General features: G+C 36.1%; 1 protein-coding gene across 1 annotated transcript in view; it reads left to right on the top strand.

Annotated features, from left to right (window-relative positions):
* Positions 1-25,870, top strand: part of PIK3C2A (phosphatidylinositol-4-phosphate 3-kinase catalytic subunit type 2 alpha) — an 83,450-nt gene that overhangs the window by 5,106 nt on the left and 52,474 nt on the right. Inside the window, exons 2-3 of the mRNA XM_045825234.1 lie at positions 11,119-12,251; positions 23,386-23,489. Of these exons, the coding sequence (XP_045681190.1) occupies positions 11,181-12,251; positions 23,386-23,489 (1,175 nt within the window). The 5' untranslated portion in view covers positions 11,119-11,180. The remainder of the gene's footprint in view (positions 1-11,118; positions 12,252-23,385; positions 23,490-25,870) is intronic.

Genomic DNA, 25,870 nt, shown 5'->3' with positions numbered 1-25,870 from the left:
TTATAGCATGTATCAGAGCTTTATTCCTGTTAATGGTTGACTAAATATTCCATTGTAGGTAATATACTACATTTTGTGTGTCCTTCTGTTGATGGATACTTGGGTTGTTGCCACCTTTTAACTATTGTGAAGAATGCTGTCATGTATGTGTGTACAGATATGTAAGTCCTGGGGTTTTGTTTGTTTGTTTGTTTGTTTTTAATTTGTGTGTTTATTTGAGCTACACTGATGACATGCCCTAGGAAGCAAGATATCAAATGCTGTCTGTAATGCCCTGTTTTTAATTCTTTTGGGTATATATCTAGGAGTGGTCATACAGTAATTCTGTTTAATTTCTGAGGAAACACCAAACTGTTTACCAAAGTGACTACTATTTTACATTCCCATCAGCAAAGTATGAGGGTTCCAGTTTCTACACATCCTTGTCAATATTTGGTATTTTATTTCTGTGTCTTTTCCTTTTTAAAAAAAATTATAGCCATTTCAGTAGGTGTGAAGTGGTATCTCACTGTGGTTTTGATTTTCATTTCCCTAATGAGTAATGATGTTGAGCATCTTTCCATGTACTTAATGGCAGTGAGCTGCAGTTTTTAATGGTAGGAACATATTACTAGGTTGTTCCAATAATTGGACAGGTGTATTTTTTAAGGCCATTATGTAGTAGGCATGATATATAGTTTTATTTAACTGTACAATGCTGTGACATGTGATGTATGTTTTACAGGTGAGAAAACTAAGACAAAGGCCGGTAACAGAGCTTGCTTAAGATTACACAGTCAGAGGGAGGTGTGATATTTGAGCTGGAGTCCATCATTTTCTCCTCTTATCACTCTTCTAGGAAACACAATTTCATGCAATTGGTGTCATGTGAGATCAAGATGTTGTTAGCCATAGAAATCAATGGAGTTTGGGGGCAAAATTCCAGAAGTAGTCATAATCAGTTTTTCATCATTAGTATTACCTATATGGGGGTTCTCAGTTGTAATGCCAATTTTATTACTATAATCCAAGTTGGAATGGAGGCATATACCAAAGATTGAGCACAAAGGCTTTCTGTTGTCATGTTGGAAATGGCTGATGTTAGTGTATATTTAATTATTAGTGTTAAATGAATGAACAATAAAGCAGTCCAAAGTTCAACAATTATCTCCACAAAGCAGTACTACTGTTGGGATTCTGAGTTAGATTGAAAACTGCTTTGTCAGTAAAATGTCTTTCAGTAGGAGCCTCTTGCTGTGACTATATTCCCCCCCTTTCCTTGTCTCCCTCCCAAACACATGCAGTTACACATATGCAGACACAGAAAGTCATTCTGGATGAATGCCCTGGTTGTGAATCTTTTATGTGTGGAATGTTGCTTCCAGGGGCCAAAGGTAGTTAAGTACAATGACTGCCAGTGCTTATTAGACTACAGTGCAGCCATTGGTTTTTGTCAAAATGGGAGAATTAAGCCTTTTATTAATTGTTTATAGTACTTGGGCAAAGCATAATTTTAAGTGTGGTATGGAGGCTAAAGAATGTGGGAGATGGGCTAGGCTCATCCATCTTCAAATTTGTAAAGAAACTGGGGGAGGCTGTTCTCTTGGCTGTTCCTGTGTGATGCACTCTTATGTCCAGGTTATGGCTCCAATTTCATCTTTTCCCTGATTAATAGAAAAAAATCTCTCTATTACATATTTATCACCTTTGTTTTAAAATAGCAAGGCTTACTAGTGATTAAATGTTTAAAGTTCTTTGAAAGTTTAGATAATGAAAAGTAAATCTGATTTCTACCATCAGCTGCTTCTCCCCTCCCCCAGCCATCCATTTTTCAGTATTGAGTTACTAGTTTCTTACCTTTATCACCTCAGTCTCCTAAGGCATCTCTTCCTTACCAAGTCAGACCCTTCCATCTGTGCTTTGGTTCTATCTTACTCAGCTGTACCCAGGATCTCTGAGCTATTGTTTATCTCCTAGCTCTTGTCCCTTTCAGTCTTTGTTCCCTGAATCCTTCTCTTCAACCTACCACATACTGAAATCCTTTCCTGGGCTTTTAATAGCACTTTCTGACACCTCCTCCACTTGCTCTCCTAGTTCTCTTAACTGCCAAAGAATTGAAAGGATGATATGCCCTTGTTCTTTGTAATTCTTTCCTTTTTCAGTTTCTCACACTTGTATAAATTCCCCTCTTTGAAAATCACTAATGAGGGCCTGTGGGGGAGGGGAAATGAGGAGTGATGAAGGGTTTCTTTGGGGATGATAGAAATGTTTTGAAATTTGGTAGTGATGATCACACAGCTCTGAATATACTTAAAACAACTGAGTCGTTTGCCTTAAGTGGGTGAATTTTATAAGTGAATTATATCTCAATAAAGCTATTTTAAAAATAGTCACAAATGAGCTCTTAGATCTAGAGTATTTTTCCATCCTCATTCTGTCACCTCCCTGTAGTTTCTGACAATACTGATTACCTTCTTAGGATGCCGAGTTCCCTCATTTCTCTAATACCAGCCTTCACACCTACCAGTGATTGTCTTCTGACCTTTTGTTTCCTTAAGTTTTAGTGGCCCTCATGATTTCTTCCTTGTCTCTTTCCTTTCTTCGTCCTAACATTCTCCCAAGGCAGCCTCAACTACTCGCATGGTTTCAAGTCTTCACTATTACATGGATAACATCTAATATTCATCTCTTGCTAAATTGGTATGTTGAGCCCAAGGTCCAGTATTTCTTGTCTGTACTTGTACTTCAAAATAGTGTTTTGGTCTGACCAAAAAGGACTATGGGTCTCTGAAAAACAGTTCCAAGAATATATACACATAGTTTTCTTTTCTCACAGAAAGAAATTAATGGCTTATTTGACACAGTTGAGATGACTTCCAAATACTTTAAATGGAAATGAATGCAACAAGAGTGGATTAAAAATATTGTATCTCTTAGGTTAAAATACTCATTTTAAATATGATATTTTTGTCTGCTCTTAAGTGTCTTACAGAATGAAGACACTACAGCAGGGGTGTCAAACTAATTTCCCCCGGGGGCCACATCAGCCTTGTGGTTGGCTTCAAAGGGCTGAATGTAATTTCACCTCCTTAACTGTTAAGGAGTAGTTCCATTTATACAGTCATAAAATTATTTCGGCTCTTTGAAGACAACCATGAGGCTGATGTGGCACCTGGTGAAAATGAGTTTGACACCCCTGCTCTACAGTTAAGAATTGCTTCCTGATCTGGTCCATATTAGACTTAATTTCATTTATTTAAGACACAGCTGAATGAAAAGATTGCTTATTTCAGGATGTTCTAGGTGCTGGGGATATAGGAGTGAACCCAACAGAAAAATCCAGCTTCACAGAATTTATATTCTAAAGGGAACAATGGACAATAAAATAAGTAAGTAAAATGTATTGTATACTGGATAGTACTAAATGCTAAGGGGAAAATAAAGTGCATAGGCAATGGAGTTAGAGATGGTTATGGTTTTAACTAGGTTGGTAGTGAGGGCTTGACTCAAAAGTCAACTCAATGAAAACCTGAAGAAGGCTGGAGAGTGAGCCATGCATCTCTCCACAGGAAGGTCAGTCCAGTCACAGGGAATAGAAGAGCATCATGTACTTGAGGAGCAAGGAGGCCCATGTGACAGTAGCAGAGAGGAGAGTTGACAAGAGAGAGGTCATAGGGGGCCAGATGTTAGAGTGCTTGGATATTAGAGTGGTTGGTGGGCTTATTGTCAGGATTTTACGTTTTCTCTGAGCAAAACAGGAGCTGTTGAAAGTTCCCAGCAAAGGGCTAAGAAGATTTAAGTTTTTCAGAATTACTCTGGCTACTGTATTGAGAGTAGTCTGAAGGTGGGAGGTAGAAGGATGGCAGAGACAGACTAGCAGGCTATTTCGACGGTCCAGGCAAGACATCATGGTTGGTAGGTTTAGAGTAGTAGCAGGGATATAATGAAGAAACACGCAGATTCAGAAATATTTTAAGGTAGACCTTATAATATTTTATGTACATATCCATAACTGTCTAATAGCCATCAGGAAACATTGCTGCCTTCCTGATGAGCTATATTGGAATTAGTATTTTTTAATTTAATTCAAGTGAGAAGTAAAATTTACTGAATATATGTAGGATGGTGATAGTGTACAGTCATCTCTTACTGATAGGAATATCTTACTACCCATTTAAAAATGTTTTACTTGTGAACAACAATTAAAATTAAATTAAAAAAATAAAAAATGTTTTACTTGCATTTTAAAATGCAGTGAATATTAAATTGGTCATGTTATATGCAATGCCCATGAAATGATTCACAGATGGTGAAAATTTGAGAAACCATATTTTATAGTTTTCTTCTGCATTCTTTTTTATTCTATTTTAAATCTTTTTATCAATTTTGTGAGAGAGTCATCAATTTGTTATTCCACTTATTTATGAATTCATTGGTTGTTTCACGTACATGCCCTACCTGGGGATTAAACTTGCAACCTTGGCGTATCAGGACGACATTGTAACCTACTGAGCTACCTGGCCAGGGCTTTTGCAGTCTTACTTACACCCGCTCCCATCTCTTAGTAAGGGTGGTGTCCTTAATTTAGCCTATAGATTGACCAATGAAAAGGGACAGGGACAGTACAGCTCTGATTTGTATTTTTTTATGGTATCACTAAAAAGCTAAACTTGTGTTCATGTAATTTGCCACACATAGGTAAAGAAAACCCACATGCTATTTATAATGCAGGTATTCCTTTTTTATTTTTCACATTTCATAATGTAGGTATGAGAATGTGTTTAAAATATGTAGGGAGTGTTTTTTTATTGTGAAATAACACACAGAAAAGTTTATAAAGTGTATATGATTATTGAACACATACTTGTCAAGTAAACACTTGTATAACCAGTTGCTAAGTCAGGAACTAGAACATTGCTGATATTCCGAAGTCCCCAGGGTACTTCTCCCTGGTCATAAATATCTCTCTTCCTCCCTCTGTGAAGTAACCATTATAGTAACTTTTGGTGATCCTTTCTTTTCCTTCAGTTTTACTATTATACAAGCATTCTTAAGCAATGTAGTTTTTTATGTTTTTGAACTTTATTGCGAAGGGAATCGTGTATATTTTTGTCTCCATTTGCTTAACATTGTTTCAAAGTTTTATTCATTTTTAAAATATAACTTTAGTTATCTCATTGGCATTGCTGTGCGGAATTTCATTAAATGAACTGTGATATAATTTTTAAAAATTGGCCTTAGTCTCCTGTTCCTTTAATGCAACTTTTAAAACCCTGGGAATCACCAACATGATAAGAGAGTCTTTTGTACGCTAATGAGATGACTATTGTCCCGGACCCCTAGATAATAGCTTCCGGATGGGGACTGATCACCAGAGAGACCAAGGTTTTATTAGAGGGTTGGAACTTTTAACCCTGCCCTGTGACCCCTAGGGAGGAGAGAGGAGCTGGAAATTGAGCTAATTGGCCAATGATTTAATCAACCATGCCTGTGTAAAGAAATCTCCATAAAAACTCCTTAATGTCAGGGTTTGGGAGCTTCCAGGTTAATGAACACACTGAGGTGCTGGGAGGGCGGCACCTCCAGAGAGGCATGGGACCTCCACGCATTCCCCCACCCCCGAGCCTTGCCCTGTGCATCTCTTCCACTGGCTGTTCTTGAATTGTATCCTCTATAATAAACTCGTAATAATAAGTGAGCTGATTACCTGTGAAGTATTTAACAAATTATCAAACTTGAGTAGGGATTGTGGGAATCCTCAATTAGTACCTAAGTTGGACAGAAGTGTGGGTAACCTGAGTACCCAATACCTGCAACTGGCATCTGAAGTGAGGATAGTCTTAGGGGACTGAACCTCTAAACCTGTGGAGTCTCATTGTCAGAATTAGCTTGAACTAGGACACTTAGTTGGTTTCTGGAGAGTTGAACTGGATGTTGGAGTGGAACTCCCACATTTGGTGTCAGCAGAGTTGTGACTAGAAACAGACTGTGATAGTTTATCCACGTTTATCTCAGCAGTGTGTGTTTTCCCATTGTTTCATATCCTTGCTATCAGTGTTGTGAAATTTTAAATTTTTCCCAGTATTGTATATGTAGTGGTATCTCACTATGGTTTTAACATGCATTTCCTTGATTGCTAGTGAGATTGAGCCTTTTTTCTTATACTTTTTGGCTGTTGGATTTCTCTTTTGTGAGGTTAGTGTCTCTGCTCACTTTTCTTTTAGATTGACTGTCTTTTTAATTTGTGGCAGTTATTTATCTAGAATTTGAGTCTTTTGTTTATGTGTTAAAATATCTTCCTTTCTGTCTTTTTTTTTTTATTCTGTTGGTGTCTTTTGATGAATAAAATTTTATTAATGTTTTCTCTTATGGTTAGTGCTTTCTGTATGTTAAGAAAATTTTTCCTTCTCTAATTCTAAAAGCTTAATAGTTTTTTCTTTCATGACTAGGCATTTTGTTTGTCTTGAGTTGATTTTTGCTTAAGGTGCGAATAGAAATCTATTTCATTTCCTCTGCATTTGTTCTAGTACCATTTATTGAAAAAGTTCTTTCCTGTGCTCTGATATATATGTCATTTTTGTCTTAAATCAGGTATCTATGTAGGTGTGTATCTGTTTCTGGGCTCTTAGGCTTTTTTTTTTTTAATTAATTAATTAATTAATTATTTTTAGAGAGCAGGGTAGGGAGGGGAAAGAGAGGAAGAGAAACATCAGTGTGAGAGAAAACATCGATCGGTTTCTTCTTGTAAGTGCCCCAGCCTGGGACTTGGTCCCTCACCCAGACATGTGCCCTGATCGGAATTGAACTCATGACATTTTTGCTTTTTGGAACGATGCTCAACCAACTGAGCCACACTGGTCAGGGCTTACCCTGTTCTTTAGATTTATCTCTTTCTGCACACATACCATCTTAAGTAAAGTTAGCTTTATAAAGTAAGTCTTTATTGTGTAGAGAAAGTCCTCTCACCTTGGTCTATGTTTGAATTTTGATTGGAATTGCATTAAACCTATAGATTTATCAGGAGAAGTTGCATAGTTATAAAATTAAATCTTCAAATTTGTTAATATGGAAAAATATCCATTATATTTGCATAGTTCTAGTATTAGTAAAGTTTTGTAATTTCCCTACAACTTTTTGTTATGTGTATTGTTAGTTGGTGAGTTTTGTGTGTGTGTTATTGCAAATTACCTTTTCAAAATTTATTTTCTGACCATTGTATACAGAAATACAGTTGATTTTTGTATATTAGTATCATATTTAATAACCTTGCTAAACTCTGGTATGTAATTCTATTATATGAATATTCTTTGGATTTTTTACTTTATCAAGTAATATCCTGTTTCTTCCTATTTTATCCTACTGTTTATTTCTTTTTGTTGCCTTTCTGGGTGTCTAGGATTCTATAAGATGTTGCATACAAGTGGTGATGGGCATCCTGGTTTTTGTTGATGGTCAAAAGGAAAGTTGTCAAAGTTTTACCACGGAGTATATTTGTGATACCCTTGGTCAAACAAGGAACTCCCCTTCTGTTCATAGTTGACTGAGGCTATGTATTGAGATGAACATATGCTTTTTCTATTTTAATTCTTTAGTTATTGATGTGGTAAATTGCATTTTGTATTTACAGCTGAGTTTTGCTTAGGATTTTCTGTATTTATGTTTATGAGTAAGATTGATTTGTTATTTTCTTTTCTCATCCTTGCCTGGTTTTGTTAGTAAGGTTACAGTAGTTTCATAAAAGATTTGGGGGACATGCCTTCCTGTATGTTCTCTGGAAGGGTTTGTGAAAGATTGTTTCTTCCTTATAGGAAGGCAGTGAAGCCATATTGCCCTGCAGTTTTCTTTGAGGAAACTATTTTTGACTACTAATTCAGTTTCTTTATTACTTATAAGATTATTCAACTTCATGCTTCTATTTGAGTAAGTTACTATCTTCTAGGAATTTGTCTACATTTAAAATTTTATTTGCTTAAACTTAATAAGAATATCTTTATTATCTTTCTAATGTCTGCTGCATGGGTTGGATGTCCCTTTTTTGTTCTTGATATTGTTTATTCCCCTATATTTTTCCTTGATCAGCATCACCCGATAACATACTAGTATTTTCACAAGAGCCAACTTTCGCCTTTGTTGATTTTCTCTGTTGCATATTTCCTAAAACTAATTTCTTCTCTGGTCTTCATTCTCTCCTACTTTTCTTTTGCTGTTATTGCTAATTCATAAGATGGATTCTTAGTTCATTAATTTTTTAACCTTTCCACTTTTCCAGCATCATTAAATATTATTGTAAATATTTCTTTACTGTTTTATGTATCTAATATTTGTTGGTATGATGACTGTTTTTCCCTTTCTCTGTGAGTTTGTTAGCAATTCCATATCTACTAGTATAACTTTTAAATTGCTATTGCCTCAATATGGGTAAGAGTAAAATAAACATTTTTACTTTATTGTGAACTGCTTATTCATAATCTTTATCCCTTTTCCTGTATGGTTGTTTTTCTGTATGAGATCCTTCTTATGTGTTAGTAAATTAGCTCTTCCTCTGTGATCTGAGTAGCAAATATTTTTTCCCAGTTTATTGTTTTTTTTCTTGTTGATATTTTTACTGGTTATTTTTATTTTACTTTTCAGCACCTAGAACAGTGCCTGGCTTATAGTGTATACACCCAATGAATATTTATTGAAGAAATGAATACATTCAATGGTACTTGTTTGCCAAACAAAAATTATTACTTTTACTTTTTATTTTATTTTTTAAATTAGTTTTAAAAATTTTATTTATTTATTTTTAGAGAGGGCAAGGGCAGGAGAAAGAGAGGGAGAGAAACATCAATATGTGGTTGCCTCTCATGTGGTGCACCCCCCGGGGACCAGGCCCACAACCTAGGCCTGTGCCCTAGACTGGGAATTAAACTGGTGATCCTTTGATTCATACATAGGCCAGCATTCAATCCACTGAGTCACACCAGCCAGGGCCAAAAAATATATTTTTAAATTTATTTTATTTTTTCAATTTTAATTGTTCAAGTACAGTTTTCTGCCTTTTACCACCATCCCAACCCTTCCCCCAGCCCTCCCCACCTCCCTTCCATTTCCACTCCCTTTTGTTATTGTCCATATGTCCTTTATAGTTGTTCCTGCAAACCCTTCCCCTTTCCTCCTGAAATTCTCTCCCCCCCAATTATTTTTTTTAATGTTTATGTGCTTGAATAATTTGTCATGGCTTCTAGCTTTTGAACCATATTAGCGTGGCCTTTTTAATGCTGAGGTTACATAGGAATTGTTTTCTTTTGATTTTTATTTTTTTTACATTTAAATATTTAATCTTTTTATAATTTACCCTATTTGGCTGATTTTCAACACATTTCTCTGTAAAATGTTAACAGTTTTCTAATTGTAGAAGATTACCAGTAATTGGGAATTATATACTTTAAAAATAAAAAGGTTATAAAAGATGATAAGATAGACTTTAGTTAAAAGGCTGTGTGAGGTTTATGGGACTTAAAAAGTAAAAATTTTTCTCCTGAAAAATAACTTATGTTGTCCACTAATCACCTGAAATGTGACTACTCTAAGTTGAAATGTAGTAAGAATAAATGTATGGCAGATTTTGAAGACTTAGTATAAAAAAAAAAGAATGTAAAATATCCCTTTCATATTTCTTAATATTGATTACCTGTTAAAATGATAATACTTTTGGATATATTGGAGTAAATCAAATATTTTAAAATTAATTTTATCTTTTTTCATTAATATAAGAACATTTTCTTTTAAGGTTTTATTTACTGATTTTTAGGGGGAGGGGGAAGTGTGAGAGAAACATCAATTGGCTGCCTCTCTCATGCTGCCAACTGGGAACTTGCCCAGCAGCCCAGGTGTGTGCCCTGACCAGGATTCAAACCAGTGGTTTGCAGGCCGGTGCTCAACCCACTGAACCACACCAGCCAGAGTGAAAAAGTTTTTAAAGATTTTATTTGATTACTTCTAGAAAGAGGGGGAGGGAGGGAGAAAGAGAGGGAGAAAGAGAGGGAGAAACGTCTATTGGTTGCCTCTTCTACTCCCCTAACTGGGGCCCTGGCCTACTACCCTGGCATATGCCCTGACCAGGAATGGAACTGGTGACCTTTCAGTTCACAGGCCAATGTTCAATCCACTGAGCCATACCAGTCAGGACAAGAAATTTTTAATTTCATATGTGGCATGCCTTCTGTTCTAGTCTATTGAACAGTGCTGCTCTAACCTAATCCCACCCAACACCTGGGCAGTGTTCCATTTTGTCTTTCTGACAAATTTGTACAGTGCCTAACCCCAAACTGCTTGGTTTCTTTTGTCAAATGAGTTTTTCCCCCTCCATGAATGGGTAGAGATGGGAGAATATTGTCTTCTTGTCTACTGCAGTTTTCCTTTTTTGCACAGATGGAGTACTCTCTTGCATTTTTAGTTGTCCGTTGCCATCTTCCTTCTAGCTTTCAAGGTAATATTTTCTCTCACCACTTGTTATATTAAACTCAACCATGTGATTTTTCCATTTTATTTGAATTATTAATAAATGAGCTCTTTAAGTGTGTTTATTTTTGTTTCAGAATTTGAACATCTTTGTTAAAGGAATTGTGTTTTAAGTTCTCTAGTCAATGACACGTTCATTCAACAACTACAGTAGGTTTGAGAGTAGGGGGTGAATAAAATGAGCAGTGTAACAAATAGCAAACGATAGAAATCCTTTCTTTTTGACTTGCTATTTGCATAACAGTAAACCCAGTTGGAACTCTTGGAAAGAGTGACTAGTATTTAAGCCATTTTATGCCAAGAATTCTGGCAGAAGGCCGCTGGTTACAGTAGCCAGTGTGACAGCTGAAGTGAAAGCTTGTTGAGTTCATTTACTGTTCTAGCTTTCCTGGTTGGGCAGAGAATAAGATAGTCATGTATGTGTAAACATCTTCCTTAACCTAACAGTGAGTGTGTAAGATATTTTAAAAGTGTTCCCTTCACCCAGATTTCCCTCAAATGTTCATTTTATTTTATTTGGTAGTATGTTTGTAAGTGACTTTGAATCCTAACTAAAAATATACGAGGTAGGTTAAAAACAAAATTTGTGTTTAAAAAAATCTAATTGAGTGTTATGTTTATTTTTGTGCATAGGTCTTGCTATTGGGAACTACAAGAAAAAATAGATTAGAGGAAGGTTGGTCTTTTAAGTGGACATGGCTCAGATATCCAGCAACAATGGATTTAAACAGTGTTCATCTTCATCTCTGGATCCAGCAAGAAAAGATGTGGACAAAGAAGAAGCGTTACAGATGGAAGCAGAGGCTTTAGCAAAGCTGCAAAAAGATAAACGAGCAACTGATGATCAGCGAGGCCTTGAGTTGTCAAGCAGCACCAGACAAAAAGCACAAGTTTATAACAAACAGGACTATGATCTCATGGTGTTTCCTGAATCAGATACCCACAAAAGAGCAGTAGATATTGATGTCGAAAAGCTCACTCAGGCTGAACTGGAGAAACTATTGCTAGACGACAGTTTCGAGCCAAGGAAAACACCTGTGTTGCCAGTTACTCCTGTTCTGAGCCCTTCGTTTTCGACACAGCTGTGTCTTAGACCTACTGTTCAGCGAGGACAGTGGCCAACTGGTTTGCCTGGGCCTTCTGCTTACACTTTACCTTCTATTTATCAGTCAACTTACAGTAGTAAACAGACTACATTCCAAAATGGCTTTAATCCAAGAATGACTACCTTTCAACCCACAGACCCTATATATTTAAGTCTTCCAGGACAGTCTCCATATTTTTCGTATCCTTTGACACCTGCCACACCGTTTCATCCACAAGGAAGCTTACCTGTCTATCCTCCAGTAGTCAGTCCTGACATGGCAAAGCTGTTTGACAAAATAGCTAGTACATCAGCATTTTTAAAAAATGGAAAAGCAAGGACTGATTTGGAGATAACAAATTCCAAAGCTACAATCAGCAATCTACAGGTATCTCCAAAGTCTGAAGGTATCAGTAAATTCGACTGGCTAGACTTGGATCCTCTGAGTAAGCCTAGGGTGGACAATGTAGAGGTTTTAGAGCATGAAGAAGAGAAAACTGTTCCAGGTTTGCTAGTAGAGGATCCTTGGGATGCTGTTCTTCTTGAAGAGAGAGCACCGGCAAGTTGTCACCTTGAAAGAAAGGTGAATGGAAAATCTCTTTCTGGGGCAATGGTAACAAGAAGCCAGTCTTTAAATATTCGAACAACTCAGCTTACAAAAGTCCAGGGCCAAATATCTCAGGTACAGTTTTCTTTTTGTTTGTTTGTTTGTTTGTTTTTTTAAACTGACTTCTTAAACTTAGTAGTAATACAATTGATTTTTGTGGGCATAATTTATTAGATACAAATATTTTTTATTTTGACTCTTCTTTGTTCTTAAGTGTGCTGTAACTCTTAGAATATATGGTGAAGGATTAAATGTTTTTAGGCCATTTGAAAAATTGCTTGCTATTAATGTTATCTTTTTAAGGATTATAAATTCAAAAAACCTCTAATTAAGAATCTGGCTATCACTGATAGGCACTTACTTTTAAAATAATTTTTAAATAATATTTATCTGTCTCTCCATGTCTTATAATATGGTCCTACTTTTTTTCTTCTTTATCTCATTTTTTCAAGGTATACAAGGAATTACTGTTTTTTACACCATTATAGAAATTCTCATTTTATTTTTTATATTGTTTTAGTGTTCCTCATTATATTGTTTTGTTGTTTTTAACCGTGAATGAATGTAAGGAAGGGAGGGTAACCCCAGAGAGACAGGAGAAGGCCATTCAAATAATTCTCTGTAATCACCTGTATTGATAAAATTGAGGAATGGAACTCTGTATCTATAGGATGTAGTTGTTGATTTCTTACCGTCTTACTATCTGGAAAATTTAGTTAAGGGTGGCTCTCAGAAGAGAGGCAGCAAGGTGTAGACTTTGCCTTTCCAAATATAGCATACCTAATTGCAGATTTGTGTTATGCTTTTAAAGCATCTGTGGATCCTGGAAATGTTAAGCTTTATTCTCACCTTAATGTGAGTTACATTGTTCAGTGCCTAGCTTCTCTTTAATTTAAGCATTGGAATCAATTAGCATTTAGGGAAGAAGTGAATTTCTCATGATTTGGATGGATTTATGTTGAATTGTTGACTTTAAAAAGCCATTTTGGATGTCAGGGATGAAATAAGCAGGTATTAAGAAGGCTCAGAAGAAAAGATGAGGATGTTTTTGATGACATGATCAGGGAAATCTTAACCAGTGTTACTGTTCCCAAATGTATTTTGTCTGCAGCTCACACAAAGAAACATGTTATTAAGTTCTCTTAAGCTTTTCAATACCATTTACAAGTTTAGTACATAATCTCTGGACATCTTTCAATTAAAAAAGAAACCACAAGCTAATTACACATTTTAAATTGAATCACAAATGTAATATCAGATTTAAAAAAAAAATAATCCATGTCTTGTCGTGGTTTGGGTTTTGTTTTTATAAAATAATCATTTCCGGGAGTATTTGAAGGGAGAAGTGGAAATTCTAAGTCAAGAATCATTAAAAAAAAAAGTAGGGGGTAGGATATACCTAGGAGTAGATTTGTTCATGTTCACGGGTCATGCGTATAAGTTCTTTGGCTATTCCATTTCCTATACTGTACTTCACATTCCCACAGCCAATCCCCTCACCTCTTCACCCATTCCCCACACACCCCTACCATCTGGCAACCATCAAAATCATGTCCATGGACTCTCCGTGTCCATGATTCTGTCTCTGTTCTTCTTTGCTTAGCTTCCTTTTAGATTCATTTGTGGATAGACATATATTTATTGTATTATTATTAGATGTGTATTTGTTTAGGATAGAGATGCATATATGTATTATTTAGTAACTTAATTTTAAAATTCATTGTCCCAAAAAGTAGAACAAGGAGAAAGAAAATTTAGGGAAGCAAGTATTAAAGCAAGTGTTATTATGGTCAAATGTCAGCAAAGGAATTTATAAAAATAGCCTGTTGTTTGTCAGTGCATAATTATTGAAGGTCTTCAGTTAGAGGTGTGCACTTGTTACAAATACTGTAAAAGGATTTTTATATTCAAAGAAAGTTCTAAGCCCTTTTATTAACACAAAATTTCATCATTTTCTTTGTGTACAAGAAGATAAAGTTTGGTTTCATTTAGGCCAGAAGGGGGAAGGTAAACAACACTAGTAGTATTTATTGGAAGTTCGTGGCACCAACATTAAATGGAGCTTTTAATTTTTCACATTCCATTCATCTCTATTTAAAAGCTAAGGTTTAAACCTTAGGTTTAAACCCTAAGGTTTATTTTTTTTGTTGAAAAATAAGATTGCAATGTCTGTTGTTTGTAATTACTATATGTACTTAAGTATTCATTTTCTGTAAGAACTTTATGCTTTGTGGTAAAAACTCAGAAGGGTATTTTTCTACACACTCAGCAAGCTTACTTCCTGTTTCTTCTAGTGTCTCATTTTTGTTAATAATAATCTAAATACTTTAGTTCAGATGTTTTGTGAACAAAACCAGGAAAAGGAGTACTACTCGAAACTGTTCTGGCAATTTAAATTGAAATGAGACTTTGAGTTAATAGCTATATATCTAGATACTTTGAGCAGATTTCAAACATTTCAGTAATGAATCCAATTATTTTCATAGAAGTGGTTTTGCAAAGTTCTGTGGATATTTACTCTTTCTAAAAGTTAATTATATTAATGTTATAAACATTTATATCCCCATTGACAGAATGTCTTAATTTTAAAGATGGAGGAAATTAACAAAATGTGTTTTCATTGGCTGAATGTAGTACATTATTTGGATAGGTTACTGAAGTCTTTTTGTGAAATTTTTTAGGAATTCAGGTATGGAAGTAACCAACTTTGTCCTTAATAGTAACTGATACATGTATTTAATGCTTATAGAATATTAATTGAAAGCTTCGTGTTGTGTCCCATCTAATTTCTGGGTAACGTGGCATGGAACTTGGACTTGTGTAGGCTTAAAGCTTTCCCACATTCTTATAACTGCTTTATTGAGTATGTGCTGATAAAATCTTGTGAATCATTTCAAATCTTCACTGCTTTCCGTAGACCCCTAATCTATCCTTTCTACCGTGTAGATGTCCTCATTACCTTTTCTTTTTTCTTTTTTTATGTTGAGGTCAAGGTCATCCTTTGTATGCACTTGTCCACCTCAGATTTGCCTTTATTTCTGGTTTGGGGGAAGAAATATTCTTTCCCTTTTCCCGAACTTAATTCTTTCATCTCTTTTCTTATTTCTGTCTTCCTAAAGTATTTTCTACCCTTACTCTTTAAAAGAGAATTTGTTCTTAATAGCCTTTCCAGTCTCTCACTGTACTCTATTCCCGTCACATTGCAGAGAAACTTACTTCTGGTAACAGGTATACTAATTGCCAATCTCGTGACCATATTCACTTTCCACCCCTTTTGCTCCGTATGAACAATTAACTGCATTCTTTTTTTGAAATGTCTCTTCTGTTGTCCAAACATACTTCCTAGGTTTTCTCCTGTGATCTTGACTCCTTTTCCTTTGTCTAGCTTCTAAACATAGGCATTCACCCAAACTTTTGTTCTTGGTTGTGTTTAATATCTGTTACCTCTTCTTTCTTTTTCAGTGCTTCATTCTTGAGACTCCAAGATACAGAATTTGAAAACTACTGGTGTAGACTTTTCCAGTAGTATGTAACTCTATGACTCTTTATGGTTGTGAGACTGTGATGATTCATCTTTGTGTCTACTTGACTGGGCCATAGGGTGCTCAGACATTTGGTCAAACAAATGCCATAGGAGTGTCTGTTTGTAAGGGTGTTTCTGGAGGAGACTACTATTTGAATCAGTAGCCTGTGTAAAGGCAGATTGCCTTCTCTAATATGGGTGGGCCTTGTCAAATCAGTTGAAGGCCTGAATAGAACAAAAAGACTGACCCTACTGCCAATGAGTAACTCCTGCCTGTCAGCCTTTGAACTGGAACATGGATTTTTCCTGCCTTCAGACTCAAACTGAAACATCAGCTCTTATCAGGTTTTGAGCCTTACCTATTCAGACTGGAACTACACCATTGACCCTCTTGGTTATTCAGCTTGCCAACTGCAGACCTTGAGACTTGTCAATCTCTATAATCACATGATCTAATTTGTTATAACTCTGTGTGTGTATGTGTGTGTCCCAGCTTCATTCCCAATGGGTACAGCCCCTTATGTGTCCCTTAGTTTGCTAAAGACACTGTCTCTTACTGATTGAAACTTGGACCCAAAACCCCTTTGGATGGGATACTGCCCTCTCAGTGATCCTGATGAATGCTGACAGCAATTAGTAGAGATAAATTTCCCTATAGAAAATTGCTGAAATTGGATGGATGATCCCCAAGTCTAGGTCTTTAGCTCTGGAATAGAATTTCAGGAATACAATATTTCTAGATGATGATCAAACATCTATGAGGATTTCCAATCCAATATATTTACTAGAGAACGCAGTAACTTCCACAACAAACTTTTCTTTGTTCAATCTATTGGATAATGGCATTAGCAATTTTTCTTACTGATCATCATTGTCTCTTTCATTCACTGAAACATATTTGAGACTATACAAGGTGAGGGCTGTAAAAATTAATCATTTGCAGACCTCATTCTTAAAGAACCTGAGTTAGAAGAGGGAGACAGGATGTGTGTGCACATAATTGCAATATAAAATAAAGAGCCTTGAATGCCATGAAAGTACAAGATCAATGGAGAAAAGAGAGGCTTTGATGTTTAGGTTGTTCGGGTGGAGTTGAGAGAGATTGGGGGCAAGAGCTGAGTGACTGGGTGTAAAACTTTTTAAAATTTTTGTTTAAGAAATAGTGGACAAAAACAAAAAACAAAAAAATGCTAATATTAACAAGTGAGACAAAAAAATTGGTAGCCCAGTATTTTTTACTTTGTGGACAGAATACTGTGTTAACTTTCCAGATTCTGTTATTACCTTACTGTATGACTAGAGAATTAGTTATTATATCCTATTTATGTCACTGTCAATTGAAACATAAAACCTGCTTGAAAGGAAGGACCTAAGTTCATGAATGGCACTGTAAAAAAATGCAACATTTTGATTTTAGAAATCTAGAAATATCACTAAGGATATTCAAAATCTGTTAATAAGTAAAACATGAAAAATAGTTCAAGAAGGAAAGATGATTATTGGGTCAAGCAAAAAAAAACAGGTTTTCTTTTTTTAAAAATGACTTTACGTATCTATTTTTAGAGAGAGGTGAGGGGAGAGAGAGAGGGAGAGAAACATCTATGTGAGAGAGAAACATTGATTTCACGTGCCCCAACCTGGGATCAGGCCCACAACCCAGGCATGTGCACTGACTGGGATTCAAACCAACATATTTTTGTTTGTAGGACCAAACTCAACCAGCTGAGCCACGTCAGTCAGAGTAAAACAGGTTTTCTATTCATGTTGCTCCAGCAAAGGTCACATGTCATTTTTCTCATTGCATTTTTAAGGTTTTTTTTTTTAATTATATTTTATTGATTATGCTATTACAGTTATCTGACCTTTCCCCCTTTGCCCTCCTCCTAACTCACACCACTCCACTCCTTAGGCAATTCCCCAGTCATGAGTCATGTCCATGGGTCATGCGTATAAGTTCTTTGGCTACTACATTTCCTACAATGTACTTTACATCTTCATGGCTCTTCTGTAACTACCTATTTGTACTTCTTAATGCCTTCACCTTTTCACCCATTCCCACACCTCTGTCTCATCTGGCAACCATAAAAACACTCTCTGTAGCCGTGATTCTTGTTTGCTAGCTTCTTTTTTAGACTCAATTATTGTAGATTTGTACTTTTTGCCATTTTATTGTTCATAGTTTTTATCTCCTTTTTCTTAAATAAGTCCCTTTAACATTTCATACAATAATGGTTTGGTAATGATGAACTCCTTTAGTTATTTCTTGTCTGGGAAGCTCTTTATTTGCCCTTTGATTCTAAGTGATAGCTTTGCTGGGTAAAACAGCCTTGGCTGTAGCTCCCTGCTTTTCATGACTTTGAATATTTCTTGCCAATTTCTTCTAGTCCGTGAAATTTCTTTTGAGAAATCAGGTGACAGTCTTATGAGAATTCTCCTGTAGGTAATTAGCTGCTTTTCTCTTGCTGCTTTTAAGATTCTCTCTTTAACATTTGACTTTTTACTTAAGATGTGTCTTGGAGTGGGCCTCTTTGCATCGATCTTGTCTGGGACTCTCTGTGCTTCCTGGGTTTGCATGTCTATTTCCTTCACCAAATTATGGAAGTTCCCTTTCATTATTTTTTTTCAAATAGACTTCTAATTTCTTGCTCTTTCTCTTCTCTTTCTGGCACCCCTATGATGTGAATGTTGGACCTCTTGAAGTTGTCCCAGAGGCTGCTTATACTATCCTCATACTTTTGGATTCTCTTTTCTTCTTATTGTTCTGATTGGTTTTTTTTTTTTTTTTTTTTGCTTCTTTATTTTCCATATCATTGATTTGATTTTGGCATCATCCACTCTGCTGTTGTTTCCCTGGAATTTGTTTTTTATTTCAGTTAGTGTGTCCTTCATTTCTGATTGGATCTTTTTTATGCTGTTGAAGTCCTCACTAAGTTCATTGAGTATCCTTATAACCAGTGCTTTGAACTCTGCATCTCGTAGGTTGGTTTTCTCCATTTCGTTTAGCTCTTTCTTGAGTTTTGTTCTGTTCTTTCATTTGGGCAATGTTTCTTTGTCTCCTCAACTTGGCAGCCTCCCTGTGCCTGTTTCTACGTATTAGAAACAATGTATTCTACGTATTACTACATATTCAATGTAAAACTACATATTAGAGCTGCTTTGACTCCATGTCTTGTTAATGGGCCTAATATAGTAGTTGTCCTGTAGGGTCCAGTGGCACAGCCTCCCCTATCACCCAAGCTGGGTACTTGGGGTGCACCTTTTGTGTGGGCTGAGTGTACCCTCCTCTTGTAGTTGAGCCTTGATTGCTGTTGGCAGGTCAATGGGAGGGATTCACCCACACCAGTCAGCTGCAAAGATTGACTGTGACCACTGACTACCAACCTCTGCCCTCTGTGAAGGATCAGCTATACAGGGGTAGGGGGGTGGTGCTACAACATGGTCTGTACCTGTCATTGGGTGTGCTGGCCCTGGCATTTTCCTGGAGGTGCAGGCCGAGGTCAGCCCCTTCCTGTGTGCTGCCTGCAGCTACTCTGCATGAGCTATAGAGCAATCTGAGATGGCTGTTACTTGTGTTGGGCTTGGAGATTCCCATTGCAGTACCAGTAGCAGCCAAGCTGTGAATCTAGGGTGGCTGCTGCTAGTGCTGGGCCTCAGACTCATAGAGGCCAGTTTTTGATTGATAGGATGTAGGAAGTTGTAAAGTATAGGCCAAGACCAGCTGTTCAAATGGAAAAGCAGCTTGGATGGTCCTCTAAGTTGGGTGGGGCGGAGTCTCCTGGGGTCTCCGAGGTGGGTAACACAGTGTTAGCCAGGTTGATGGAGTGTCAGATATGGCATCAGCTTGCCAGCTCAATCTGGATGGATGTGGTTTCTTTAATTCTGTAGTTCTGTAGACATCCATTCAGCTTGATTTCTGATGGTCCAGAGTGATGGTTGTTCTACATTTTAGTTGTAATTTTGATGTGGCTGTGTGCAGAAGTGAGCCATGTCTGCCTATGCTGCCATTTGACCAGAAGTATCTGTTGTTTTTTGTAAAGAGACTTTTGAGAGGTTAATGGCAAGGTGGTTAAGCATGTGATTTCTGAAGTTAGGCTACCTGGGTTGAAATCCTAACTTGAATATATTAATTATATGACATTGTATGAGTTAAATAAACTTCTCAGTGCAATTTACAGATTTCTTTAGTCTGCAAATGGGAATAGTAATAGTGCCCACCTATTAGGGTTTTGTTAGAAATAAATAATACATGCATACCTACCAGTAAATTTCTAAGAGCAGAGCCTGACATGTAATCAGTGCTCAATAATTTCTAGTTTTTCGATTGTGGTAAAATATACCTAACAAAATTGACCATTTTAGCCTTTTTAAAGGTGAGAGTTCAGTAGTATGAAATACATTCACATTGCTGTGCAGCCCCCACCAAACACCCTTTATCCATGGAACTTTGTTAGCCTGTAAAACTGAAACTCTACACCTGTCACAGAACAACTCCCCGTTCTCCCTTCCCCCACGCTCCTGGCAGCCGCCTTTCTACATTTTGTCTGTGATTTTGAATACTCTAAGTACCTCGTGTAAGTTGAACCACATAGTATTTGTTTTTTGTGACTGGCTTATTTCACTTAGCATAACGTACTCAAGGTCCATCCATGATGTAGCATATTGCAGAATTTTCTTCCTTTTTAAGGCTAAATAATACTCCATTGTATGTATACATCTCATTTTGCTTATCCATTCATCATCTGTTGATGGACACTTGGGTTGCTTCCATGTTTTAGCTATTGCAAATAATGCTGCTATGAACATGGATGTACTAACATCTCTTCAAGAATTGCTCTCAATTTTTTTTAGTATGTACCCAAGAATGAAATTGCTGGGTTTTTTGGTCCTTGTATTTTTAACTGTATGAGGAACTACCATATTGTTTTTCTTCCCACAGTGGCTGTACCATTGTACATTACTATCAACAGTGCATAAGGGTTACCATTGTACATTAGTACCAACAGTAAATAAGGATTCTGTTATCTTCACATTCTCACCAACATTGGTCTTTGGGTTTATTATTTTTTTTAAAGATTTAATTTATTTACTCTTAGAGGGAAGGAAAAGAGAAAGAGAGGAAGAGAAACATCGACTGGTTGCCTTTTGGACGCCCCCAAGTGGAGACCTGGCCGGAAACCCAGACATGTGCCCTGACTGGGAATTGAACTGGCAACCTTTCAGTCTGCAGGCCAGCACTCAATCCACTGAGCTACACCAGCCAGGGTTCTTTTGTTGTTTTTAATAGTAACCATCCTAATGCGTGTGAGGTGGTGAGTTTTAACTTGTTTTTAGAGGGAGTAAAATATTCAACAAATTGAATCAGTGGTTGAATGCCTCCTGAACTGGATCTAAAGTTCTACAAAAATATAAAATTCAATAAAACTTGATTTTTACCTTCAAGGAGCACTCCCATTTGGACAAATATTAAAAAGGATATAATGATAATGGTGTTTGTTCACAAGTACTTGGAAGTGCTAGGAGGGAAGAATTGCTTCATACTGAGTAATTATCAAAAGACATTATAGATGAAATGGCATCCTGTTGAGCCTTAAAAAATTGATAGATTTTTGACTTATGAGGGGAATTTAGGAGGAAGACATTGAAGACAAAATTTCAGAGTGGGATAGCTCATTTGTTTTATTAGGAACAGAATATGATTCAAGCTAACTGGAATGTAGAAATCATTTGGAAAGTTCTCAGAAATTTGATTGGATTAGATTGTGACAAACCTTAAGTGTCAGACCAAAGGATTTGTTAGAAACATCCAATCCCAATAGGGTAGTATGGTCTATTTGCTCTAGTACTTGTTTCTATAACACAAATTAACTGTTGTAATTGGTAAATATGAGATTGACGTCAGTATAATGGGGAAATAGCATTAGATCACACATAATCTTTACCAGCATATCAACATTTTTTAAAGAAATATTTTATTTATTTATTTTTAGACAAAGAGGAAAGGAGGGAGAAAGAGAAAGAGAACAGTCGTTAGGTTGCCTCTTGCTGGTCCTAAACCCAGGCATGTGCCCTGACCAGGAATTGAACTGGTGACCTTTTTGTCTGCAGGCCAGCACACTAGCCAGGGTGCATATTAACGTTTTAAAGCAATCAAGAACAAACTTTCTCACAGTTAAAGAGAAAGTATTAGTAATATAAGAAAATGTTAAGGAAAACACTGAAAATCCTGCAGACATCTTATTTAGTAAAAATGCTGTTGGATGAGTAGCTTCAAGAATGGTTTCATAATCCACAGTGTTAAGCTCCCTGGTGAAGCAGTTAGCACAAAGAACATGTGAAGACATTTCCTTTGCATTAAGAACTTTGTTGGAGAAATCTATATCTTAGATGATATTTTTAATTCCACTGAAATTGGTAGACTAGAAACAAATGCACTCAAGAATCCATATCACAAATGAAGCAGGAGCTCCAGGGTTTTAAAAAAGGTTCATAGACCATAATGCTAGGTGAAAATTTAAGTGCCGACTTAACTGTGCTAATATTTTAATAAGGTGTTTTTATTGTGTTAGCTGGGGTTTGATGATAAAGTTACACTGATTTTGAGTAACCTGCCTTAATCCTGTTTTTTCCATAAGCTTTGTTATTTTTAGTTGCAGTTTTCTGGATCTCAAGACTTTGTTTTCTTCCCCAAATGTGCATATCACAGTCTAGCAGAAAGGGCTCTGCCATACTTTAAAAGAAGACAATTCATAAAGGAATTATTGCCCTAAGTTTCCAGTTTAGTTTTCTGACAAAGTGTTCATTGAAATCCATTACAGCTCTTGAAATTTACATATTGTGTTCTGATTCACTTAGTTTTGAATTGTGAGTGTTCCGATTCTAATTTTAATGGAAACTTACATTTGAAATTTGTGCCAAATTAAGTATTTTTGTGTAGTAACCACAGTACCTCTAAATATGGACTATACTGTTTGGCTTTGCTTGTGTGGTGAATTTATTTTCTAAATGTTCAACACAAGTTTTGATCATAAACTTAATTACTGGAGGACTGTCAGTTGTTTGTATAACTTTATTAACATAGAGCATGTTCACTAACTCCCAGAACTCAGTCTCTTATGTAAAGAACCAGCTGCTGTGTTGGAATTTGAAGCCTAAGTTAAGTCCAGTGCGGGGCAAAAGTAGGCTCACAGTTGTTTGTATGGAAAATAATACAGTAATAAATTATAATACAAGAATAAATTCTGTTTCACATTTCTCACAACTGTAAATCTACTTTTGTCTGACCCTGTGTATAGAATTCCTGGTTTATTAGAGGATTCCTAATTGTACTTATCTCTTCATTTTCTTAAAATAAAGGGCTAGTCCTTGAATTTCTTTCAGCTGTTACTTTGGTGTTCATTTTGGGAAGATTTTGAATGGAAATGTCTTTAGCATTCCATTCTGACTGACCAATACAAAGAATAGGATATTTCTACTTTCGAGCCAAGAGAACCAGTGAACTTTAAAATGAGGCTTAGTTGGCATTACTTTTACAGATAGAGTCCATAATTTCAAACTTTGTTACTGATGTAATTAATTTTACCTTCATATCTTTGTACATATTTTTGTAAAAGTGTGTTCATGCTATGGTGCTATTTAGCATTTTGGGGATCTTTTACTTTTAAAATAAAAACACTTTTTTGATTACAGAAAGACCCAAATGGGACCAGTAGTTTGCCAACTGGAAGTTCTCTTCTACAAGAAATTGAAGTACAAAATGAAGAAGTGGCAGCTTTTTCTCAATCCATTACAAAGTAAGGAATTTTTCTTTATAAATTAAATATTTTTTATTAAATGCTTGTTTAAAAATTTATTGAAAATTAGCTTAGTGCTAATTATTCTAAAGTTTTTAACTTTTTATTTTTTTTCTCCCTGTGGCTTAAAACTTAAGTCGGCACATTAACAAACTGGAGGTGAACCTGTTAGGTTTCTGAGTACTTAGCAGAAGGACTGAGGTCAGACAGCAGACTTCTGATAACCAGTTATATGGCTTAAACAGTTAACTTCTGTTAACCAGTGAAAATATGGCTTAAACGTTCAAGTTTCAGTACACTTAAATAATGCCTGTTGTTTTAGGGACACTTAATTTTGCTATATTCTTTTTGAGCATTCAAAATAATGTGCTTATTTAAGAGATAACAAGTACAATTAGAGAAGCAAATGTATTTTCTGAAGGTTAGGCAAATGCAATTCTAAAATGATCTTTTAATCTTAAATGTGTCTAATATTTTTAAATTGAGGAAATTGAGACTCAGAGAAGTTACCCTCCAAAGCTTACTCAGCTATAGTCAGCCAGGTTTCCTTTGCCCCTAGTTCAGTGTGTTTTCTTTCCATTATATTGCTCTACTAGCCGGACTTCCATTTTGAGGACTAGAGACCCATCTTAAACTAGTTTAATCAAGCGTGGTTATGTGTTGGCTCACAAACCCCTACAGCAGAAAGAGGAAGGATGGGACAGAGCTCAGTGACAGCCAGATCCTGGAATCCTTACACTGTAGGGGTCCCACCTCCCTTTGGGCTCTCTTTTCCCACTTCTGTCCCTTCTCTCACTCCATGCATGTTGGCCTCATTTTCTTCTACTGCAGATAGGGTATCGATGGCAGGAAATGTAGCCACTGATAGCTTAGATTTCATATTCTAATGGTTATGCTAACAAAGACAAAAGGGAGGCCTCTCAGCCAGCACCAGACAGAAAAAACCTCACGGAAGGAAAAAGTGGACAAAAAACATTGTGGCTAAGACAACGGGATATGTTATCTTTTCTAGACTGTTGGTAATATTTCATTAAAGCTGTCACTCTTTACATTACCCTTTTTAACCAGAATTGTTCTGCAGAGTACCCTAGGGGGAAAAAAGAAGAAAAAATATCAGTAGAGCTACTTTTTCTTCCCAGCAAAAGTTACTCTTAATTGGATTTTTAAAACTCAGGTTTTTTAGTAGGCATTTAAAGTAGAAGAGACAAAGACCATACTTTCAGGGAATTTCTACAGTTTGTTACTAAAATAGAAGAGATAATTTAGATGACTTAGTATATAAATTGCATGTATAAGAAATAACCTATGCCGTTATATCATTGTGTGTGTGTGGTTAACAATTTGGAAATAATCTTTTACTTTAATGGTTTGGAAATAATCCGTTATGTGTTCATCTAGTTCTATTTAATTTTCTCTCAAAGCCCTGTATGTTTTCTGTTAAACCGTTGAGTGACTATTGCATTTAATTTGAGAAATTAGGCTGTCTGTGATCTGCCCTTTCTCTGTATTTGAATCTTTAAGTTATTAACAAAGACTGCCATAAGCTAAAAAGATTATTTTTTACACACACACACACACACACACACACACACACACACACACACAATGGCTTATGTAATATGAAAGAAACCCCAGAGTTCTTTTTGTAATTTTATTTTCATTAGTAGAGTATGATTGCAACAGGTATTTCAGAGGTGTTTTTGAATCATGCTTTAGGAACTTCTCTCATTCCCCTGTGACCTTGGCGAGTAAGATCAGGAGGAAATGTCCCTTGAAGAAATTAATGACTCTATTTTTTTCAATATGCTAATACCTGCAGTGCATTTTAAAAACAAGTATTTATATTCTTACAGAGTCATTTACATTCTGCTATAAAATTATTATAAGACTGCCAGGATGATAACTGCTTACAGTTAACATTAGTGTATAACAGCCTTAGAATTTAGTGCCAGTTCTTGGTCTTTTCTTCCGCGACGTTAGGGAGTTGGGCTGTTGATCTCAAAGGTTGCTTTGTTTCAGGCCCTGTAGTGCTTTGATTCAGGACCTTTCATTGTTACTGCATTTCTTTCCTTTCACACTCAGTGTTAATTGGCAAAACCTGCTGTTTCTACTAGCTGTCAGTTCAGAGAAAGTTCTTAGAAGAATGTTCGGTACCAGTATAAGTTTTTGCTGCGTTTTTTGTGTGTGTGTGGTTTCCTAGGGGATAAGATAAGAAACTACACTTTAGACTTTTCATTCTGAAAAACTTTGTATTTCTTTTCTTTATATATGGTTCAGATCTAATATTTATATCCTATAATATGTCTTGACCCCAAGCAAGGATTTCACCTCTGCATTTAGTTCATTTTATTTTAAACAATGCTGAATCTATACTTTCCTGT

The sequence above is a fragment of the Phyllostomus hastatus genome, unplaced genomic scaffold, assembly GCF_019186645.2.
Source record: "Phyllostomus hastatus isolate PE091 unplaced genomic scaffold, TTU_PhHast_1.1 phas_scaffold_585, whole genome shotgun sequence".
NCBI classification, from domain to species: domain Eukaryota; kingdom Metazoa; phylum Chordata; class Mammalia; order Chiroptera; family Phyllostomidae; genus Phyllostomus; species Phyllostomus hastatus.
This window is presented reverse-complemented; position numbering and strand designations above follow the sequence as displayed.